Genomic DNA, 24,244 nt, shown 5'->3' on the forward strand with positions numbered 1-24,244 from the left:
TTGAGGAAAGAACATTTATTGAGCAATGAGAAATGTTGATGAACTGTCACACAGCTACACATTTACACATCAGGCCACTTCACACTAGGAAGAGGTTGCTTATAGTTCAGACAGGATGTAGTTGGTTGCCATGGTGAGGATGGGCGCCCCTGTTGGCACACCGGGGAAGGGACCGCTGGAGCCGGCGATGTCGATGTGGGAGTACGGCAGCGGTGCCTCAGAATCCACACCGTGCTGAAGTGGATTTACAGACAGGAAGGCCGTCACACATCTGTACAAGGTGCGAGTCCTTATTTTCCACACTGATGACAAACCTTGTGCAGGCCTGACGCCATGATGAGGAAGGCAGCTGGGGTCTGATGACCTCGAGGGGTTGCTGAAGAGGGCAAATTGTTGCACTGGAGGATGTCCTCGTACTCCGATTTACCCTTGTGGAACTCGTAGTCCTCCCTCCTGATGGTGGACACTTCAAACACGTCGCCAAGAGCTTCGCCAGCTGCACACACCAGACATAGGACACAAGTTAATCAGTCCAAGTTAAGTCCTTTTTTAAAAAAAAATCTTACCTTTCTGCCACTGAGCAGCATTTCCAGCGCGGTGGGCGGGTCCATTATCCATGATGATCTACAGGAATATTCACAGCTCAAACACAATGTGCCTTTCTCTGGTAAATCTAACACTGCCAAGTTGTGCTCACAGAGTAGTTTGGCCCCATGGCTCTGATGGCGTGGCCGGTCAGTGTTGCGATCGTGAACAACTGAGGGGAAGTCTCATGTACCGCCTGCGGGGTGACAAGAGAGCAAACATGTGGAACAACACTGGCCATGACGTACAAATACGGTAGATGAAAAAAAAATGACAATGAACAAACTGTAAAAGTGGAGCACCATACTTGTTTATCCACTCATGTGCTAGTTAGTTAGTGGACTACTGCCTGGTTAACCACACGGTCACTTTTATAACACATTTTTGAGTCTGTTGCAGAATGTTAGATTTTGGAGACACTACCAGAGTGAAAATGAAACCACACACAACCCCTTCCAAAAGCATTTACCTTTTAAAAATGAACACAGTTTAAATACAGTTTGTACATATCTTGACGTCGTCCCCGCTATTTTTTGAAAATAAACTTAAGAAACATTACATAGATTCACCCGGTCACTTGACAATATCATCATTTACCTTTTAAAAATGTACCGTACACAATTTAAATATATACAGTACAGGCCAAAAGTTTGGACACACCTTCTCATTTCAATGCGTTTTCTTTATTTTCATGACTTTTTACACTGTAGATTGTCACTGAAGGCATCAAAACTATGACACCTGTGAAGTGAAAACCATTTCAGGTGACTACCTCTTGCAGCTCATTGAGAGAATACCATGAGTGTGCAAAGCAGTAATCAGAGAAAAGGGTGGCTATTTTGAAGAAACTAGAATATAAAACATGTTTTCAGTTATTTCACCTTTTTTTGTTAAGTACGTAACTCCACATGTGTTCATTCATAGTTTTGATGCCTTCAGTGACAATCTACAATGTAAATAGTCATGAAAATAAAGAAAACGCTTTGAATGAGAAGGTGTGTCCAAACTTTTGGCCTGTACTGTATCTTAATGTCGTCCTCGCTATTTTTTGAAAACAAACTTCATAATTATTATATAGATTCACCCGGTCACTTGCCAATTGATTCAGACTGCATACGAAATCTGTTTTTAGCAGCATTCATGCCACTCCATGTCGCACGTTGGTGTTGTTATGCCATACCAAGATATGAAAAAAATAATTTATGGTATCTTGTTTTGTGTTTCCTCACAGCCTGAAGCAGAGTGTGAGGAGCTCCCCCCCCCCCTCTTTCTGAGAGCTTTACTAATGTTCAAATAAGTACATCTACCTCGCTCTGATGTCACAACGCAGCCAGACTGCAAACCCCGCGAACAGATGCATCCAAAACCGCGTGCAAGGTTACGCCAAAATGCATTTACGTAATGATTTGATTCATCATAGGTCCTCTTTAAGAGGGAAGATATAAATATTTTTTGTCATTTTGTTTTTCATTTGAATAAATGTAGGTTAATTTTGCCTAATGAAGTGATTAAAAAGTTGAGATGAATTATAATTTATCTAATAAATCATTTTTTTAATCTCACCTAAAAATGCTGAGAGAAGCCCTCAACTCGAAGTATTTTATTTTAAATTCATTACATTTTTTTGGCAGATCAAAATATTGGAGTGGATTTATGACGGAATTTTATGTTTTTAACAGACTTAAACAGATGCAGTCTTAGACATTTACTAAAATAAAACACCAGGGCCTTATAAAATGGTGAAGTAACAAACACACCAAAAAACAGTAAAAAAAAACTTCTGAGAAATAAAAAAGTATTGAATCTTAAACTTATTTTTCCTCTGCTTCAGATATGATAAAATAAATAAAACAAGACCAGAACATTAAATATATTGTTGATCATCATCACCAAATACCCTAACTCCTAATTAATTGTGACTTTTAAAAAAATCAGAATTGCTTGTTTACTCAATTAGCAACACATTTGTTAATTTTTGATAGCATGTTTACATCAACATAAACACATGCTTTGTTAATGTTGTTCTAATGTTAAGATTTGAATTTTGTCCAACAGGAGGTATTCACTTTACAAACCAGTTGCGTTTCTTTCAATGTATTTTTTGGTTTATAATATATAATTTACCTAAATTATAGATACATTAACACCAAAGTCACTCACACTGTTCAAATAACAACAAGGACATATAAACTACAGTAATACAATATTTATATACAAAATGTAAAGCAACTTAATATAGAAGACTCATGATATTACTGTCATAGGTCCAGAATCACCCGTTCAAGATGCCATCTTTATGCTTGACAATGGTGGAGCGCCGTTTGAGCAGGTTGGACAAAGGCATGCACTTCCATAAGGGTGGATTTTCTTTTGTTTGGTGTGCTGCTATTGGGGCGTTTTGAGCTTGGAAGAAATGATGAAGGGCGGTAGGTTGGCGAGGGAGCACCAGGACGATGTTGTCCTTCCTCAGTATAGCTACTTTTAAGTACAGTACATACAGTACTCTTCCGCCTTGGCAAAAAAGTTCAGTGTTCAGAGAGTCTAGTATTTACGATCCAAACCGCTTTAGTGGAAACTACGTTTTTATGGGACTGCTTCGAAACCGTGAAACACTAACACGAAACGCAAAATAAATAGTTTGTCCACCACATTGTGCCATTTTGTCCCACTCCAAAGCATGTAGCAAAACGTCACACCATTTCATGTTTTCTACAAGGGAGATTTGAAAGTAAAAGGTGTGTGTTGCTATTGATAGGTTTATCCATCCATCCATTTTCTGCCGCTTGTCCCTTATGCACTCGGGCGGAAGGCGGGTTACACCCTGGACAAGTCGCCACCTCATCGCAGGGCCAACACAGATAGACAGACAACATTCACACTCAGATTCACACACTAGGGCCAATTTAGTGTTGCCAATCAACCTATCTCCAGGTGCATGTCTTTGGAGGTGGGAGGAAGCCTGAGTACCCGGAGGGAACCCACGCAGTCACGGGGAGAACATGCAAACTCCACACAGAAAGATCCCGAGCCCACGATCGAACCCAGGACCTTCATATTGTGAGGCACACGCAGTAACCCCTGTTCCACCGTGCTGCCCTGATAGGTTCAAATAGCAAAAAGTAAAACTAAGGCCTTGTTTACAATACAGGTAAAATCAGATTTTTGTAGCCCACATGCAAACTGTGTCAGATTTATTTCATGTAAATGTGAACAGTGCAATTACGAATTTTTCATATCCAACCCAGGCCTCTTTTGGATGTGGAAATAAATCGGATATACTGTGTATGCCAGTGTTTTTCAACCACTGTGCCGCGGCACACTAGTGTACCGTGAGATATTGTTTGGTGTGCCGTGGGAAATTATATAATTTCACCTAATTGGTCAAAAAAAAGTTTTTTTCAAACCAATAATTGTAATTCGTAAATAATGTGCCGTTTAGAGTGTCTGTGCTGTCTAGAGATCAGCAGAGTAACCATGTAATACTTCTAATATCAGTAGGTGGCAGCAGGTAGCGAATTGCTTTCTAAGCCTACTTTGAGACAAGAGAATTAAAGATGCATGGATGGTTATGGTTTGAATTTATATCGAACAATTGCGTCAGGTATTTGATGAGAACGACTTTATATTGTCAATATAGACCAGCCCCCCGCCCCGCCAGCGTCCAAAATCCGGGCCTCGGGAAGTCCCAAGTTAAAAAATAAAGTATATACACTACCGTTCAAAAGTTTGGGGTCACCCAAACAATTTTGTGGAATAGCCTTCATTTCTAAGAACAACAATAGACTGTCGAGTTTCAGATGAAAGTTCTCTTTTTCTGGCCATTTTGAGCGTTTAATTAACCCCACAAATGTGATGCTCCAGAAACTCAATCTGCTCAAAGGAAGGTCAGTTTTGTAGCTTCTGTAACGAGCTAAACTGTTTTCAGATGTGTGAACATGATTGCACAAGGGTTTTCTAATCATCAATTAGCCTTCTGAGCCAATGAGCAAACACATTGTACCATTAGAACACTGGAGTGATAGTTGCTGAAAATGGGCCTCTATACACCTATGTAGATATTGCACCAAAAACCAGACATTTGCAGCTAGAATAGTCATTTACCACATTAGCAATGTAGAGAGTGTATTTCTTTAAGGTTAAGACTAGTTTAAAGTTATCTTCATTGAAAAGCACTATGATTTTCCTTCAAAAATAAGGACATTTCAATGTGACCCCAAACTTTTGAACGGTAGTGGATATATTTTTTTAAATGCAGCCCCTGAGTCAAAAAGTTTGGGGACCCCTGATATGGACTATTGAGTTTCGTTTTCAGCATGTTCTGGTGGTGGTGTGCCCCCGGATTTTTTCAATGAAAAAAATGTGCCTTGGCTCAAAAAAGGTTGAAAAACACTGGTATATGCTCACGCTCTAGTCGTATTCATCCAACCAGAATGTCATCAAAAAGCAATAAGCTTCATAATTATTTGCCAAAATAGACTTATAAAACAAATAGTTCACAAAGGAACAGAAAACAGGTTAAAATTAAAGCTGCAAGCAGCGATGGACGGGACCGACTTTGAGGGCTAATAAAATCCAAACCAGAGCAGTAATTAAAACTCTTTCATCAACTTTTAATCAGAAGGGTTCAATCTCTCTCCTGTGCTAATTTGAAGCCGACACGACAAACGCGCTCAGAGGAGATAATGTTAGAAAAAAGGTGACTGTTTTTACACAACTTCTGTTTTGAAGGGGGAATTGCAAACTTCCTGTTGATTTTTGCTGGGGGTTGTCAGTGTATGAAATATAGGTCTAAGTGAGACCTACATAGAGGTTTTTGTTTCATGTCTCTACGACATTCCTACTGGGAGTTAGAGGCAGTTTTGTCTGTGTTTTCTTCCTAGGGGACGCTAGAGCGCAATTTTGAGTTTTGGGGTTTAGTTTTTTGATTAGATCGCAATTTTCGCCAGTCCTGATGTGTGTGTCCAATTTGGGGAGTTTTGAAGCATGTTAAGGGGGTCAAATTACAGCTCAAAGAGGCGGCGGTATAATAATAAAGAATACAAATTCAAGTGTCCTCTGTCCCAAAGGGACTCGGTCCCTAATAAAACGCTAGAAATTCAATAGGGTCCTCTGTCCCAAAGGGACATTCGGTCCCTACTAATATGTTTTAGGAACTGAGCTATTTTTACTTTCGTAAACACTGCAGTGCGTGCGATGTCATGAGGTCATGTCCACATACAGGTCAGGTTGCATTCATAAGAGAAATTAAAAAAAATTATAACTTGAACTGACATTAAAAAGATTGGATTTCATCCAAAAATTTGAATTGGACATCCAACCCTGCAGTTTGAACGTAGCCTAAATTCCTGAAGTTCATTTGTCACTGCCACACAAGATCTGACCTGCTCCTTCATCTCACAAAGCAGGTCCACCATCACCATGCGTCCCTCGGCGTCTGTGTTTCCCACTCGGACTCGGCGGCCCGCGCGAGAAACCACAATCTCATCTGCCACGTAGCAGTCTGAAATACAAGTCAAAAGCAAAAACGTTCACTGAACAGCATTTTTAACTAGTCTCTCTTGCTTGATTACAATCAGCGCCTTCATAAAAGTAAACATCACTGACCTGCACCCACACTGTTGCGCACCATGGCCATGGAACCAACAACCTTCAGGTTCTTTGGTTTGAGCTTGGCCAAAATCTAAAATGGGGGAGGTGTTTTAGTAGGAATCACCGTTAGTGCCACCTTGTAAAAAAGTATCAGAAGCCGGTAGCTGACCTGAAAGAAGCCAGCGACGGCAGCAGCTCCGCACTTGTCTCTGTGCATGCCGGCCATGAAGCCACCAGCCTTGATGTCCGCTCCACCTGTGTCGTAGGTGATTCCCTGGAGACATCATCATGGCCACACACAATCTACACATTTAGCAGCAGAACATCTCTGATACTATGTCCACATGTAATTAAGATACAAGAAAATTATAATATGTTGCTATATTGATTAAATTACGTGTAATAAATCTGTTTTTTATTAAAATAATAAATCAGTTTATTGTGTGACAAAACACAAAAGTAATGGCATTTTACCCATAGATCGTGAAGAAGAAAGACAGATGCACATTACGCGAAAGAAAGAAGGATAGTCTACATTAAAAACGAGACATTAAAATTTATACAAACAATAACATCACACTTTGGACACATTTTAAATTAATTATGAACATTGTACACTATTTGTTGGATAAAACTCAGCCTGTCCCACGTCAGAAGCTTCATTCTACTAAGTGACAGAGTGAGACCTCCTGTTCACCAAGTTATATTACCTTTGTGTGTGTGCTGTAGTTGTTGCTGCTAAAAAAAGTTTATTGTGATGCAGCCTATTCTTACGTCAGTTAAAACATGACCAAATAATTCTATTCAAAGTGCCTCATATTTCTATTGAGAAAGTTTTTTTGTGCTATATTTTGATAGTGTTTTATCGCTCAGCCCCAACTTACGACTATTTTAAGATATGAACTGTCTCTCGGCTTTTTGTTATGCTTTATGATGCGAGCATAATTTGAACCTCCCCACAGCCGGTTAAAGTAGTGTACACTTTCAATATTTACACAGGCGCTTACGTTCACTCACAAATTTAACTCAACACAGGGCCTGTAACACGGCATAAGGTAGCCTACAGAAGAACGCTATCTTCGTCCTTCTCTTCCCGCAGTTTGGCCTTTTAGGGTCTATTACTGGTGGCAAATTACAAGACAGCCATAAAAGACTTAATTGACTACAGATGGGAATTGAAAACTTGTTGAAAACCGGATCCCAGGGTTTCGATCCCTGGGAATCATTTGACAGTTATGTTAACGATTCCCTTATCAATACTTGTGAGTACGCATGACGTCACCACACACGGCGCCGACCAGCAGCACAGATGTTATAATTATTCACGAGAAAGGAAGACAACAGGGCAACTTGTAATACTTGCATAGTGGATATTACATCACATTGAGAAAATACTGATAACGAATGAATGATTCGATCCCCTCCGAGACGGACGTGAATCACCACCAGCAGCGGCTGCAAAGTCAGCACTTTGTCCGCTGTTAATCTGCAGGTAACTAACAAATTAACACTTCTGCCATGATAAAACATGCGATTATTAACTGTAAGCGGAAAATGAATGTTTCTCATGCATCACATGATGAGACGGCGTCTGACCGGCAGTTTGCACGCTACCTTCTTAAAAGGTGTTCTCCACAGCTGGAGACACAGTAATTAGTCAGAAATATCGCATATGCTTTCGAAAAACAGATATGCAGAATTTTCTGCAAAATGATAGTTAATTTTTATAGTTAATGGTTGAAAAATTGCACAGTGTACAGTCTTACTTGACTTGACTTTCTTGTATTTTCTTTGACTGAAGTATTTTTACTTTTGAGCGCTCAACATATTTACTGTATATACATTAAAAAAAATATGGAACATTTGATTTTTTTGCTCATATCTGCTTATTGCTGGAATATATAGGCCCCTTGTGTACTCAAATATGCTTGCTCTGCTTGCTGTATAACAGCCATCTTAGCTTGGTTGACCACCACTGGTTTTCACTTCCGGGAAAAAAAATCTCTTATCGGAAAACAAGCAATACCATCATCCCTGACATCTTGGTGGAGAAGCTGAGCTTTCTGGGTCTAACCCGCTCCCTCATCTGATCCTTGATGAAAAAAAACAACTTTCTGAACAATCAATCTCAGGTTGTTAAGGTAGTAAAATGGTAAATGGATTATACTTGTATTGAGCTTTTCTACCTTCAAGTTAAGTTAAAGTACCAATGATTGTCACACACACACTAGGTGTGGTGAAATTTGTCCTCTGCATTTGACCCATCCCCTTGTTCACCTCCTGGGAGGTGAGGGGAGCAGTGAGCAGCAGCGGTGGCCGCGGCCGGGAATCATTTTGGTGATTTAACCTCCAATTCCAACCCTTGATGCTGAGTGCCAAGCAGGGAGGTAATGGGTCCCTTTTTCATAGTCTTTGGTATGACTCAGCCGGGGTTTGAACTCACAGCCTACCGATCTCAGGGCGGACACTCTAACCACAAGGCCACCGAGTTCAAGTTCCTCAAAACGCTTTGACACTATTTCCACATTCACACAATGATGGCGGGTGGGTCAATTATGCTCCTCCACCCTGTCACTAAGTACTGGATCCCCTCAGGGCCTCCTGTATGCCCTATATACGTATGACTGTGTCCCCATTCATTCCTTGAACAACATCGTCCCCGAACACAATCATCAAGGTCGCCTGAACACGGGGGGTGATGAGACAGCCCATTTAGAGGAAATACAAGCACTGGCAGGGTGGTTCACCAAGAACGACCTGAGGCTGAATACTACAAAGACCAAGGAGATGGTCATTGATTTTAGGAGACAGAGAGTGGAACATGCTCCACTTGTAGTTAAAGGGGAATGTGTGGAGGCTGTGGCCTTCTTTAAGTTCCTGGGATCATAGATCTCAGAGGACCTCACATGGACTGCCAACACTTCAGCACTGGTCTATAAGGCACAAGGCGCTCCACTTCCTTGGTGCTCTGCAGAGGAACCCACTTGAGGAGTAGTATCTTTTATTTGGGCCACCACAGAGCCAGTGCTGATGTACTGCGTAACCGTGTGGTGGTTTGCTGCCTGCTCTGCTAGAGACGGTGACCAGGACAGTAGAGAAGATTATCGGCCGCCCTCTGCCCTCCGTAGAAGACATTACTTGCTCTCGCTGCTTCAGCAAGGCAAAAAAGAATCCTGGCAGACAGCTCTCACCCTGGTCAGCACTTGTTCAGTCTGCTGCCATCGGGCAAGAGATTTCGGTCACACAAGAGCAAGACCAACATAATTAAAACTTGTTTTTAACCCTGGCCCATCAGAATATTGAATCTGTCCCAAAAGCTTACACCGTTTTTTACTGTTTCACTGCTGCTTTTACTGGTATTTATTTTTAACCAGTTATTTATTGTTTGTGTTGTATTTTAACAACACTGAATAGAGTAGCCACCTGTAATTTAATCATGCTTTGATGTTTGATGACAAAAAAGCATTCTATTCTATCGTGAACAATTTTATTGGTGGATCATCAGCAATTTCATTGGTCAGATGTAAAGACGCTAAATCTATTGGTGGCATTTGAAGCTGGTAAAGCGGGAAAAATCCATAAATTAGCTGCAGCATTGTATGAAGCACAGGGTTCAAAGCATAAGAAAAAAGTTGTGGTTTATGATCCAGAAATTACGGTATACTATTTCATAAAGCTACTGTAGTAGTTTGTAGTACATGCTACTGAATTGTTTTTCAAACAATATTCTTTAGCTAAAAGTCAATTGTTCTTGCTAAAAGGCATGTTATATGTGAAAATGGTGGTGTTTTGGAAGAACCAAGCACAAATTAAATTGATTTCAAGTAATTTCAATGAGCATGGCTGATTTGAGCTTGTAAGTTGAGTTACTACTGCATAATTAGAAGTCTGAATCTCTGTGAGGAACTACATTTGTAATTTGGCTTATTCATTTTGCACTACTTGTCTAAAATTGACTCCTGGTTACAGCTGGACATCAGAATTGGAGTAAACACTTTTTAGACTTGAAATTAATCAAAATATAGACATAGCAGGTTTGTATACAAAGTCCTCCTACCTTGCCCACCAGCATGAGGGTCTTCGTCACGGGTCCCTCGCCGCAGTATTGCAGCTTGATGACTCTGGCCTGGTGACGAGGTACACCTGCATTGAGGAGTAAAATGCAATCAGAGCTAGCGTGCTAATAAGGTTGGTGACAACAAGGTGTGCGCTTACTGTTGGCACAGCGGTTGACAGCAGCCAGACAAGGGTACTCCTTCTCTAGGAGCTTCAGGTCACTAAGCACTTCAACCTAAAGTGTGGCATACAGAGATGCGCCTTATGTACAGTATTAACTGTAACTGTTTAAATGTATTTATACTAGGTGCTATTGACAGTTAATAACAACAATATTTAAACTACTTCCTTATTCTCTTCTTCTGTGTGTAATACTGCACACTGCAAAAAGTCAGTGTTCAAAAACAAGAAAAAAAAAAAAATTAGGGGTATTTTATTTGAACTAAGCAAAATTATCTGCCAATAGAAGAAGAAAATTCGGCTTGTCAAGACTTTCCAAAACAAGTAAAATTAGCTAACCTCAATGAACCCAAAAATACCTTAAAATAAGTATATTCTCACTAATAACAAGTGCACTTTTCTTGGTAGAAAAAAAAAGAGACCTTTTTGCTCAATATGTTGAAAAATATTCTTAAATGAAGTAAATGCTAGTGCCATTATCTTGACATAATGATATGCGCTCGTCATCATGATTTTTTTGTCATGGTTGAAGTAAGAAATTAGTATTTTAAAAAAGTAGTTTTATACTTGTGAGTGTTAATGACGCAGCTTTGCATCAGTTGATATTCTAGTTTCAAGCATGTTTTACTCAATATAGGTCATAAAATCTCAGCTAGAAGCTGTAATATCTTACTGAGATAATGTAGGACCAAAACACTTAAAACAAGTAAAACACTAACATAAAATCTGCTCAGTGAGAAGAATTATCTTATCAGACAGAAAATAAGCAAATATCACCCTTATTTGAGATATTTAATCTTACTTAGATTTCAGTTTTTGCCGTGTATGTTCAGCCTCATCCTTAAAATACTAAGATATGCAGTGTATTCTCCACAATGGAGGGGATTAATTATATTATTAACTTAGAGGAGCGGCTCCACACTGTGTATGGAGACATATAATTAGCTGCTAGCGGCTGGTCAGCCGGGGGAATTGGCAATAAAATACATTAGTCAGCAATGGATGTTACATAATTTTTCATGAAAATCAATCAGCACTTTTCTAATAGGAAGAAACATTATTGTGTTAGAGGATGTTTGCTTCGCTTTACCTTCACGGGGCTGTCCTTGAACAGTTCCAGCACGTACTCGGCCGCGCGGGGAGAAGCCATTCGCTCTGGATCGGAGCCGCCTATATCGCGACACGCCAGCCTGAGTGGGAGAGAGGACTCAAAGTGGCGGTCGGGAACAACACCAGAAGGAAGTGGGGTCATATTTTATACAATAAGACTTGCCTTCCACTTTCCAGACCATCAGCCAAATCCACCAGCCTTTGTCCTTGGCCATCGTGAGCTACCCAGAGACCCAGCACGCACACCTTGTAGTTGGACGACTTTACGTTCGCCTCCCTCACTTCCAGAGGCTTTTGGAAGAGACACGCACGAAGGCACACACATAATAGCGTCAAATATAAGTAAGCACACCCCTCACATTCCAGAGGCTTTTGGAAGGGACACGCACGCAGGCACACACTTAATAGCGTCACATATAAGTAAGCACATCCCTCACATTTCAGCCAGCAAAGTGGAGCTGTGGTTCACTAAAGCACACATAATTCCAACATGTATGTGACACCATGACAAGGGTCTTCTGAGAAAGTGGTCTAATCTACACTGCTTTACAAGCTGTCCATTGACTACTCTTAAGTTTCCTTTCTATAGTGTTGTCCTTTAGAAAATAATAATGGTTGCTGAAACGAATAGATAGTATAGAGTGGAACCTTGATTTACAAACTCAGTTACTAAACATGGTTTGTAAATGAAAAAGTGTGTATAGCGAAGCAGAGTTCCCCATAAGAAACAACATAAACATGAATAATGGATTACAGCCTCGATAAAAGTCCATATTTTTATGGTTTGTACACTTTAAACACAATATAAATTGCCATACAGTACTGTAAATAAAACAAACATAACACGGGGTAATGGATCAACTTTCTATTTAAAAACAAGTAGAACTGTGCTGTTTGCGCTGCTCTGCCAACACACAAAGAAGCCCTCCCAAACGTTCAGAAATCCTTAACTTTAACAACCATATTGCTACAATAATAATTCAATTTCAATTTCCTTTATTTTACCAGGTAAAGACTCATTGAGATTAAAATATCCTTTTCAAGAGCGACCTGACAAAGAGGGCAGCACAAACAAAGTTACAATAGTAATTACAACAAGACAATACAACAGAACAACAGCAGTCATACCACAACAGGTCAAAAATAATTTAAAACGATTAAGTAATAATTCAATTTAAAAGTAAGTACATTGCCCAAGAGAACTGGTTACTCGATCTTTTAAAATGGACTTAAACTCCCCCAAAGTGATCAATTCTGGTAGCCTCAGATCTTTCTGGATGTCATTAAACATATGAAAAAGTAAAATCCACCCACACCGACAAGGAGCTGAATGAAAGGATCAGACAGACTGTGGGTGCTCTTATGTTGCTTTTTGTATCTTTTTCTCGACCAATAGGTCTGCTCTGGCACATTTTTCCAGAAAAGTCTGGTGTCTTCACAATTAAAAGTTGCTGTGGCACGGTCACGGAGCCTGCTTCATCGATCATACTTGCGAGAGCCATTAATGTACAGGACGCCTCGCCAATTTTTTTTTTTATTCCACTGGGATTCCCTCCTGCTGGTTTGTTGGATTTTTGGGACTCATTTTTAGTAGGCGAAATGGATAACTGGACAGATAACTAGTCAAACTGGAAAAATTAACAAAAGGCACACACACTGAATCGCTGAGACGTGAGTGTATTTTGTGCAGAAAGTGAGTGGAAGGCTGCGCCTCCGCTACTATAATACACCCTCCATTTTTCTCTGCAGGGGAGAAAATTAATGACTTAATGAAGTGTTCGTACACAGAGACATGGTTTGTGCACGGAGGCATAATTACTCAGTTACAAAAGTGCGTAAATCAAAAAATTCACAAATAGAGGGATTTGTAAATCAAGGTTCCACTGTAGTTGCTTCTATCTCACCATATAGAGTGCATGAAGAGCCCCCAGGGTGGCCACCAGCATGCTGTTCTTGTAGTCCTTGTGTGGCGGGCACACCAGCAGAGGGCGCTGCATGCCGGCTTTCAAGGCCCTGATGATAACCGGAAGACACTTAAAGAGAACAGAACTTCCAAAGCAACAAAACTGACCTCTTGATGCCATTCACTCCTGCATCGTTGAAACGCCTGACGTCATCGTAGTCTCGGTTCACGGGGCCGGTGGCGGAAAACACCAGTCGGTTACCAGGAAGACCAGGGACCTTCAGGACCACCACTTCCTCACCCAGCCCACTATCCACCTGTGGAGGATTTTCTATTAGGTATCGCTTTAGGCCCTAATGGGTCACAAATTAGCAGCAACATGGGTTGACATGCACTATTTTTGGCAAAGAGTATAGTGATTTTATAAATTGAAAAGTCTAAATTATATTTCACATTTTGTAAATGTTAGTTTTATGTTAAATATTTTACACATAAAGGTGCACAATTATATTTTTTAAAAACATTATTAGATGCCACTATCATAAAAAAATATCCAGCTACAAGAGAAGTATATCTTGCAGAAAGAATGAGAGACAACTTATCTTAAAAACTAAAATGCAAAACTATACAACAGTTTATTAGTTAAAATGTGTTTTTGTTACATACTGTAAACAGTCAATTTTTTTTATTTACAATATAAAAACTGACTACTGTATTTTTCAGACTATAAGGCACACTTAAAATACTTTCATTTTCTCAAAAATCGACAGTGCACCTTATAGGTGCGCCTAATATCCGTATTTATTTTGGATGCGTTTACCGACTTTAAAACCATTTTATTTGGTACATGGTGTAATGATAAGTAAATGGCAGTCACACATAAGAGATACGTGTCGACTGCAAGTTGATGCCTGTTTAATAAATTATGCTAGCAGGTACCAGTAAGCAAGCAATACCAAAACTTTGATGTTTCATTGAGAATATACAACATTACAGACGATGCTCAAAAATCTGGCAACATGTTTTACTAAAACTTCTACTGGCTGCCACAACAACTTCCAGTCAGGATTTCGATCTCTTCATAGCACAGAGACGGCCCTTCTTAAAGTTGTAAATGACAACCGTCTAAACACAGACTCTGGCAAAACTTCAGTATTAATGCTATTGGACCTCAGTGCTGCATTTGACACTGTCGACCATTCAATACTTTTGGACAGGTTGGAAAACTGGGTGGGGATCTCAGGCACAGTTTTAAGCTGGTTCAAGTCATATCTACAAGATAGGAACCATTTTGTTTCCATTGGTGACTTTGTATCAGAACCAACCAACGTCCCCCAAGGTTCAATCTTGGGGCCTACTTTATTTAACATCTATATGCTCCTACTAGGACAAATCATGCAAAATAATAACATTGACCATCATTGCTATGCCGATGACACCCAAATCTATGTAGCGCTATCACCAAATGACTATCGCCCCATAGATCTTCTGTGCCAGTGCATTGAGCAAGTCAAACACTGGATGGGCCATAATTTCCTACAACTAAATGAAGATAAAACTGAGATCATTTTTTTTGGTGCTAAAAAAGAAAGGTTTAAAGTCGTCCAACACCTTCAATCACTGTCCCTGAAAACCTCAAATAAAGCCAGAAATCTTGGGGTTATTTTAGATTCTGATTTACATTTCGACAGTCACATCAAATCAGTAACAAAATCGGCCTACTATCACCTCAAAAATGTAATAAGACATAGAGGGCTCATGTCAGCTCAAGACTTAGAAAAACTTGTACATGCCTTTATTACCAGTAGGCTAGACTATTGTAATGGTCTCCTTGCAGGCCTTCCCAAAAAAACTGTCAGGCAGCTACAGCTAGTTCAGAACGCTGCTGCTAGAGTTCTAACAAAGACCAAAAAATGTGAGCATATTACACCAATTCTTAAATCCTTACATTGGCTCCCTGTACATCAGAGAATTGATTTCAAAATCCTCCTGCTCACATATAAATCACTACATGGTCTAGGGCCGAAGTATATCACCGATATGCTCCCACCATATAAGCCCTCTAGACCAGTGGTCCCCAACCTTTTTGTAGCTGTGGACCGGTCAACGCTTGAAAATTTGTCCCACGGACCGGGAGGTGGGGGGGATTTCAAAAAAAAAATAAAATTTTTTTTATTTTACTTTTTTTCATAAAGAAATACAATCATGTGTGCTTACGGACTGTATCCCTGCAGACTGTATTGATCTATATTGCTATATAATGTATATATTGTGTTTTTTATGTTGATTTAATAAAAAATGAAAAATATATATACTTGTTTTAATTTCTTGTGCGGCCCGGTACCAATCGTACTGGTCCACGGCCCGGTGGTTGGGGACCACTGCTCTAGATCACTAAGATCTTTTGAGACCAATCTGTTAGCGGTTCCCAGAGTAAACTCAAATCAAGGGAGAGCATCATTGAGCATCATTCATCATTGAAGATGTCAGACTTTCCCCAACTCTGACTACTTTTAAAACTACACTGAAAACGTTTATGTTCACCTTAGCTTTCAGCTAAATCTTTTAATCCTTTAACTTTTAACATCCGCACTGTTTTTATTTATTTTTTATTGTCAGCATTTTAATTTTAATTTTATTCTCTTTCATTTGACTTTGTTGTCCCACATGTGCTGTGAAGCACTTTGAGTCTGCCTTGTGTATGAAAAGTGCTATACAAATAAAGTGGCCTCGCCTTGCCTAAAACTTTGGGTAAGCTACGAATCTGCACCTCTAGATGGAATGCGGAGCATTACGGCTACCATAGTCATACGTAATGTGCGGTACTATGTGGGTATCATTATAGTGTGGGTATAAGGACTTCCAAATGGCACCTATTAGGAGACATTATCTGGTGTTTGGTTTTGCAATATAATGCAAAACCAACTTTTGTCACCTATTGGTACCTACTGATGTATATTTGGGATCTGCACAAGTATTGGAGTTCATGGGCGAAATAGTGGAGCTCCAATCGGCTCTGCTGTAAGCAGACTTTTATTTATGTTTATTTAATATTTAGAACTTGTAGAGGCACTGTTGGTTCAGACTCTGCCAGTTCACTGTCAAATAAACTGCCCTCTGCTGTTAGTACAGATGAAACTGTTGGGATATATTATGTTGGGAAATAATTAAAATAATGAAGGATGAAGTGATTAATAAATGTTTAGTATAGATATGCTTATAATAAGCCGTGCAACTAATCATATGTTCTGAGTTTCAGATGAAACTGTGTGAAAGTTGAGGCCGACCATAAACTCTTATCTCCAACATCTTCACTGGTCACTTGTGAGTCCAGGAAGGAGAAGGCAGAGGAAGATTCCACGCCTGGAAGAAGACACCTCATTGCATATTCATACATTGTGATATATACTGTAAGAGCGCTAGATGAAGGGCGCGTTCGAACAGCCCTGTGCAAGTCGCCGTGTTGTATGATACTAGGGACAGATAGCACTCAGACAAGTTGTATTAGAATTATATCCAATAGGGAATAAATACTTCTGATTTTAAGTTTATGCATCGTGTCCTCTTGAAACATTTTCTGGCTCCAGATTAAACGTATACATCGACAAAACACTTACAGAGTGGTAGTCCTGGAGGGGAGCTTTCAGACACTCAAGTTCAGAGGGCAAGTCCTCGTAGTTTTGGGTCACCAAGACGATGCCATCGAAACTATGAGTGAAAATGCAGAACCAACAAAAGTGTATGCCTGGACTGGGTAGATTTGTTTAAAAACAGGATGTGCAGCCTGTGTGGGTAGATTTGTTTACAAACAGGATGTGCAGCCTGTGTGGGTAGATTTGTTTAAAAACAGGATGTGCAGCCTGTGTGGGTAGATTTGTTTACAAACAGGATGTGCAGCCTGTGTGGGTAGATTTGTTTAAAAACAGGATGTGCAGCCTGTGTGGGTAGATTTGTTTAAAAACAGGATGTGCAGCCTGTCTTCTGGTACTCACTTCTGGTTCTTGAGGTCAGCGGTCCACTCAATAGGCTGCACGCTATAGACAACATGTCACAAGATAACATAGCAAGTGATCAGCAAATGGCAGACAATGGTGATAAGAAAGTGAAACCTTTGACCGTTCCTTGATTATCTCTAACCAAGCATGTCTTCGTGTGCATTTAGAATAGATAATAGCTAGAAACTTCCTTTTATACGTGGAGATTTATCTTTATTGTCCTTTAAAATGTTGCTGCTGCTAAACCTAGTAAATCCGTGACAGCAAGTTCTGCAAACCGAATGTTTAAAATGTAATTCATGCAACTTGTTAAGAACCAAAACCACAAATACCGTAACAAATACAAATGCTATGTAATCGCAAATCATTAAGCTATGAGACGAAGTACGTCAAACTGTTTGTATTCCTGGACATATTGTTGAACTAAACAGATAAAGATATGTTAGGAAATACATGTAATGCTCACCTAGTACACATGTTGGTGCTCCTCTTCAGTCGTCCACGAAGTGAAATGAATAGTTGATAGCGAGTCACTATGGTACCGCTGGTCATGTGATCTGCCAGAAAAGAACCAGTGTTGCCTTCAAATGCTTTTAGAACCTCGTAATTTCTACTTAAATGTTAAACGTAACTATTTGTTTGCAATTATGTGTTAGTAAATACCATTTACTATTTACCATACGTACAGTTAACATTGAATGTGTATTTTAATGAACGGATTTACTAGATGTAGACATTTTCATTTACGATAGTTTCCCAAATTCTATTTACGAGGAATGGCGCGCAGAGCTGCATTCTGGGAATTGTAGGTTTACAACAATTTATAACCATCCATCCATCCATGTGAGTCATATTTACACAAACCTTTTAATTATTATTTAGTAAAACTATCTCGTGACTTTGTGGCTATCGTAATGGCCACATGTGTAGTTTAAGGCCATTAGACTGGATACATAAACGAGTGGCAAGTTAGCAAGTACGACTGCGAAGCTAACCGGAAGTTGTGACGACATACTTCTGACCGGAAGTTGTGAAGGCATGCTTCAGGAAGCACAGAGGTGAGTACTTCAGAGTACTAACATACACAGAAACGGTACAAAGGGCAGTACATGGGTAAATAATTATTTTTTACCGCAGTTAATATTCTACGAACCTTCGGGCTTCAGGTAGGCGACTAGACTGAAGGCAGATTTGTATTTTTTTAAAACTTTATGCAAAAATATTGGCGGTTTTGCTGAATTTGTAAACAATACAAAATATTAATCGCATGCAAAAGCTGTATCCATTAGTAAACATGCTCAGTTTTCACTGGCGACAGTTCGGTGTTGATGTTAATTTAACAGTAGGACCTACAGTATTTTCATTGTTGTAGTTATGTTGCATGTGATAGAGCTGTTTGTAATATTTTAGTTATCTTACTACAAGAATAAGACAATATCTTATAATGCGGTGCACACCACTGCAATCTAAGATCACAACAATCTAAGAAGCAAACTTTAGATATAGCTCTTGTAGCAGTACAATAGCAGGCTAGGGCTGGGCGAAATGGCCTTTTTTAAATATCTCGATATTTTTAGGCCATGTCACGATATATATCGCGATATTTTGCCTTAGCCTTGAATGAACACTTAATGCATATTATCACAGCAGTATGATGATTCCATGTGTCTACATTAAAACATTCTTGTTCATACTGCATTAATATATGCTCATTTTAAACTTTAATCGAGAGGGAAATCACAACTAAGTCAATTGACCAAAACTGTATATATTAAACAGTTATTAAGCAGCGGCACAAACATTCATGTCATTTCCAAAACAGAAAGTGCAAGATTGTCAGAGACATTTTAAAACAAGCTATTAGTGCACTTTTGTGCATGATGTCACTAAGATGACAAATCAAAACAACACTAAATTAAAGTGCACTTTTTGTACTGAACACCACTACAAGAGTTTAAAACAAATAAAGTGCACCTTTGTGCATGATGTCACACAAGATATGTCAATAACTGTCTAATAAAAATGAGCTGCATAATAGGAAATCAAATCGCTATGTGGTAGGTTCCGGCGGACGTTATCTCCTTCTGTTGTTGACTATTTTTTTCATACAGTGTTGATGTGGAAATGGTTTTTTCTGCATTTTGTTGGTGTGGCACCGGCCGGAGATGTTGACATGCGGAGTAAGCACTCTTCATTCTCTAGCAGGTGACTTTTCAAATAATGCTACATATTAGCAGTAATGCTACTTTTTGTAGCAACGCTTTTGCCCCACACTTGACAAATTACGGTTGTCTGTTCGACATATTCCCACTTGAAGCCAAACCACCGGCAGACGATTTTTCTTGGGAATTAATTCTTCCTTCATTTGTTACCAGATTCGCACCTTCTTTCTCTCGTATTACCACTCGCACCACAGCTAACGTTACCCATGCTGCTACTTCTCTGCTCCGAGAGGGCATATAGGTATGTGACGTATGTAAGAAGGTGCGCTTGCTGTCTGTGAGAAGGAGAGACTAGAAAGAGTGAGAAGAGCCTGTAATGTAATTCCCGCAGCTAAAAGCAACTGCGTGAGAACGTATGCTCAAATATCATGATACAGTCATTTTCTATATCGCACAGAGACAAACACTCGAGTATATCGATATATCGCCCAGCCCTAGGTGTACCTAATGAATTGTACAGTGAGTTCAAAAGGTAAAGGTGATTAACCCTTTAATGATTAATTGCTAAATATTAAGTTCATTTGTGTCACTTTCATTTCCTCCTTTTTTGTCATCAACAGATGCGAGTTCCCTCCTTGCACATCCTCCGTTTATTCTCTCCCAGACACACGGTCCAGCCACAGAAACGGAGCTTGTGTGACACACCCATGCGTCTGGTCCAGTTTTATCGCCATGGTGATGGAGGGAAAGACGGAGTCAGAGTTGGGGTGGAGCAGGATGAAGGGTTTAGCGTGGTGGACCTGAGGGCGTTTGACCCCTCCATGCCCTCTACGATAAAAGAGCTGCTGGAGCTCGGAGACAAAGGTCTGGAGTGTGCGCGGAGGTATCAAACATCATGTGGTGATTGCACAAGAAAACAACCATTTTAAAAAGTTGCTTGAATCAGCTACTTTATGAAGTCCCATCCCGCTTCAGGGCACTGTCATCTGGTCAGGGTGTGCTGAAGCGTTCAGACGTCAGGCTGGTTTCTCCCATCTTAGCCCCAGAGAAGGTGGTGTGTGTGGGTATGAACTACCGCGACCACTGCCTGGAGCAGAACGCCCCCATCCCCAAAGAGCCCATCATCTTCAGCAAGTTTCCCAATGCCATCACAGGACCGTACGACGATATTGTTCTACCCTCTGAGAGCCAGGTGAGTTACAGGAGTCCAAAGGACACCAAGAATGGATGCTGTCCAGAGAAAGGAGATATCGTGTCTCTTAGCTTCATGTCTTTCTCCAAGGAGGTGGACTGGGAGGTGGAGCTGGCTTTTGTGATTGGGCAACGAGGAAAGCACATTAAGGTGAGCATCAAAGCCATCTCATACTATCTAACAACACGCCTCACATTTCAGCATTTGTTTTACATAACATTTTGTCAAGGGACAATATTATAATTGTTTGTATTCCGACAAGTGATTGCTTCCCGGAAGTGAAAACCAGTGGTGGTCAACCAAGCTAAGATGGCTGTTGTACAGCAAGAGTATACAAGGGGCCTATATATTTTTGCAAAAAACAGATATGAGCAAAAAATCCAACCATGCAATGAAATAGATCCGTATACTTTATCAAAAAAAGATTTGTATAGTGATAAAGCATTATTCGTCGGTAGAGTTCCCAAACGTATCAAACTATCTGGTGCTGCAGACATCATTCTACACGACTAAACAGATGAAAACTTGGAAAAGCATGGAGGTCTAAAACTTCTTTGAGGGTGGCTGAGTCAAGGAAATTAGTATCAAGACTCTCCCGGATAAATATGCATCATTTTTGCTCGGGTAAGGTTGCATTTCATGATTTCACTTTGTGTCTACAGTCACGTTTGTTGCCTACCCTTCCTGTTGCACCTGCCGTTTTTCCCCGTCTTTATCAAAATATAACTATAGATGTCAACATTGTGTATGTACTGAAAGCTTCATTTATGGTTGTTGCCTGTGGTAAAAGCTTAACTCTTTAAGGTTTTGCTCACCTTTGATTTCTTTTATTTAGACTTGCCGAGTTGGTGCTTTATGGCAGTGGTCCCCAACCACAAGGCCTCGGCCCGGTACCGGTCCGCGGACCGATTGATACCGGGCCGCACAAGAAATAAAAAAAATAAAAAAAATACTATATTTTTATTTTATTAAATCAACATAAAAAACACAATATATACATTATATATCAATATAGATCAATACAGTCTGCAGGGATACAGTCCGTAAGCACACATGATTGTATTTCTTTATGAAAAAAAAAAATTAACCCCCCCCACCCCCCCCCGGTCCGTGGGACACATTTTCAAGCGTTGACCGGTCCGCAGCTACAAAAAGGTTGGGGACCACAGCTTTAGGGAACACTTGTAGCAAAAAAGTGTCTTAAGAAATACAAATAATATCAAGATAATACTTGAATGGGAAACACTAAACGTTAAAAGTATATCAAACAAACTTAACGGAGTGGTCACTGCAAACTCGTGCATTCCTCGGCTCTGCTCCCTTGTACTGGAGTGCATGGTACTTCTGTCGTCTTTTTTCATGAAATCTTACACTCCTCCGCCATCCTTGATTACCTTTCGAGGAACTCTGAAGATTCAAACCATTTATCCTTTTTCGCGGTTTGTACAGCCCAAAACAATGCAAGTATAGGGCATTTTTCTTCAAGAAAGGCTAAATGGCGGCTAGTACCAATTGAGAACAGACGCTGGCTTGACCACCACGCATAATTGAGAGGGACGTGAGCCGGACGTGACATCATTTTGAATCCAAGCAATAGAAGCACTCGAAGAGCGCAGACTTCCGCAAAGCTATTACCCTAAAATCCTGACTTTAGATTAGGGCTGCACGATTGAGAAAAAACCTAATTGCAATTTTTCTCTCCAAAATTGCGATTCAATTTGTATATTTTATACATAAAAATACATACAACTGCGAAAAAATAAATAAATAAACGCACAGAGTGAGACCTCTTTTCCCTGATTGAAGCAAGAGACAAACAAACGTGCGGCTCAATAATTCTAATTGCGAACCTGTCTGTCATTCAAATGTTGGTGACGGCGGTCAAAAAACCCCAAAACAAAACCTCAGCCTCTTGCGGTTATGTAATCGCACTAATTAAAACCTTGATGTTGATTAATGGTGCAGCCGTCCTCTAGACTATGGTCCATATCAGCTCCAAAATATAATCACTAGTGCCTTATCCCATTTATGACTAGGGATGATACTCGAAACCGTTTTTTCCGGTTGTTCGATAAGAAAAGAACCGAGTCCTCGGACTCGAATCCCTTTTTGAGAACCGGTACTCGTTATCGAGACCACTATAGTAAAGAAAAAGAGTTGGTTCTTTATTCGAATCCCTCGGAACGAATCTTGTCCCGACCAGAAATGCTCCGTGTGACATCACAAGAAATGGCGTCACGTAGCTCAGTCATTAGGCGCAGATAGGGAAAGCAGGAAAAAAATGGACGGGAAAAAGCGCTCCAAGGTGTAATAAAGTTCAAAACAAAAAGGTATAATCCAATGAATAACTTTATTGAGAAATTTGAGCAGGGTAAAAACACATGACGCTTTTACGACCAACCGGAAACATAGCAACCAGGCTAGCAACGCACCTCCTTTACGGCAGCTGTCGCAACGTTCTTAAAGCAACCGCAGCACATACAACATATATGACATCTCCATTTTTTAACTTTGTTTTTCTTTACTTGTAAACAAAACAAAATCACACTGTATATGTGCTGTCTGTCTAATTATAAATAATGCAGACGAGGCATGTTGGCTGAGTTCTTTACGTTTACTTTCACAGCGTGCACATAACCTCATTCTTAGCTGCCAGGTGACGATATGCAACAACACTTTACGGGGCTACAGCGCATGCTCGTCACTCCCGTTGCATGCTGGGTAGTGTAGTTGTTATATTCCCTAGCTCATAACATCTTTCCCCCTATAAAGAAATAATGTTAACTCAATAAAGTGTATTTCTTTTTTTAGCTTTAACTTTTCATTTTTTAGCATTGTAACCACATTTGCAAACAACCTTTCTCTTCATAGAATTTTCTTTCAATAAAGAAATAAAGTGCAAAAATGTCAAAGCATCATAACAAACAGTTATGTCAAATAGCAGCAGAAGTGCACTTTTTGGAGAGCTGTATTATTTTCAGTTTTGTGACCAAGGGACTGATTTTATTTAACACTATATTATTATTTATACACCTATAGTGATCACAGAGACAGGTTGTTTTTGTGTTACTGTATATATTAGTTTTTCTGAAAAATCCCACTTAATATACTTTGGGTAACAGTCAATATTTATTTATTTTATTTTATTTTTTTAGGGGGGTAACAGTCAATATTTATTTATTAGATTAAATTGTTTTCTTATATAATAAAACCAACAGACAGACAATCAGAATCAGAAATACTTTATTAATCCCCGAGGGGAAATTAAGATTTTTAGCACAATCCCATTCAAGAGCAGACAAACATGACAGGGAGACAGAACAGGATCGCTGACGGGTCTGCCAACTTCTGGCACCCCTTACAAAAAAGGTGAGAAACAGGTAAATGCTGGGGAAAGGTGAGAAAAAACAAAAATTCAGTCTAAGGTCTTGCCCCACCTTACCTCTCTTTGTGGTGTACAGCCCTTTGTTGT

At 39.8% G+C, this 24,244-nt stretch overlaps 2 protein-coding genes across 4 annotated transcripts in view; one reads left to right on the top strand and one right to left on the bottom strand.

Annotated features, from left to right (window-relative positions):
- On the bottom strand, positions 1 to 18,447 carry zgc:152830 (uncharacterized protein LOC767682 homolog). Its single transcript, XM_062025623.1, has 17 exons — positions 18,434 to 18,447; positions 17,885 to 17,975; positions 17,416 to 17,457; positions 17,041 to 17,131; positions 13,592 to 13,740; positions 13,425 to 13,533; positions 11,684 to 11,811; positions 11,501 to 11,600; positions 10,390 to 10,465; positions 10,232 to 10,317; positions 6,344 to 6,448; positions 6,190 to 6,265; positions 5,967 to 6,085; positions 698 to 781; positions 567 to 624; positions 315 to 496; positions 1 to 234 (listed from the first exon to the last, which is right to left on the bottom strand). The coding sequence occupies exons 2-17, from the start codon at positions 17,968 to 17,970 to the stop codon at positions 100 to 102; spliced, it is 1,626 nt and encodes a 541-aa protein (XP_061881607.1). The 5' UTR covers positions 17,971 to 17,975; positions 18,434 to 18,447; the 3' UTR covers positions 1 to 99.
- The window catches only part of fahd2a (fumarylacetoacetate hydrolase domain containing 2A), a 23,608-nt gene continuing 17,764 nt past the window's right edge, over positions 18,401 to 24,244 (top strand). The window contains exons 1-4 of one of the 3 annotated variants that reach the window (XM_062025624.1): positions 18,401 to 18,476; positions 20,201 to 20,463; positions 20,556 to 20,772; positions 20,863 to 20,922. In XM_062025624.1, the coding sequence (XP_061881608.1) occupies positions 20,201 to 20,463; positions 20,556 to 20,772; positions 20,863 to 20,922 (540 nt within the window). In that variant the 5' untranslated portion in view covers positions 18,401 to 18,476. Of the gene's footprint in view, positions 18,585 to 20,200; positions 20,464 to 20,555; positions 20,773 to 20,862; positions 20,923 to 24,244 lie in introns of all 3 variants that reach the window. The other 2 variants (XM_062025625.1, XM_062025626.1) reach the window with 2 other exon arrangements.

Source organism: Entelurus aequoreus, linkage group LG17, assembly GCF_033978785.1.
Source record: "Entelurus aequoreus isolate RoL-2023_Sb linkage group LG17, RoL_Eaeq_v1.1, whole genome shotgun sequence".
In the NCBI taxonomy this organism is placed as follows: domain Eukaryota; kingdom Metazoa; phylum Chordata; class Actinopteri; order Syngnathiformes; family Syngnathidae; genus Entelurus; species Entelurus aequoreus.

Excerpts from the sequence above, each read along its gene's own strand:
- zgc:152830 (XM_062025623.1), bottom strand. The coding sequence starts at position 17,970 with ATGACCAGCGGTACCATAGTGACTCGCTATCAACTATTCATTTCACTT. Across the intron at positions 11,601-11,683 it reads GATGGTCTGGAAAGTGGAAG|GCTGGCGTGTCGCGATATAG; the intron begins GCAAGTCTTATT and ends TCTCCCACTCAG. Across the intron at positions 625-697 it reads CCATGGGGCCAAACTACTCT|ATCATCATGGATAATGGACC; the intron begins GTGAGCACAACT and ends ATATTCCTGTAG.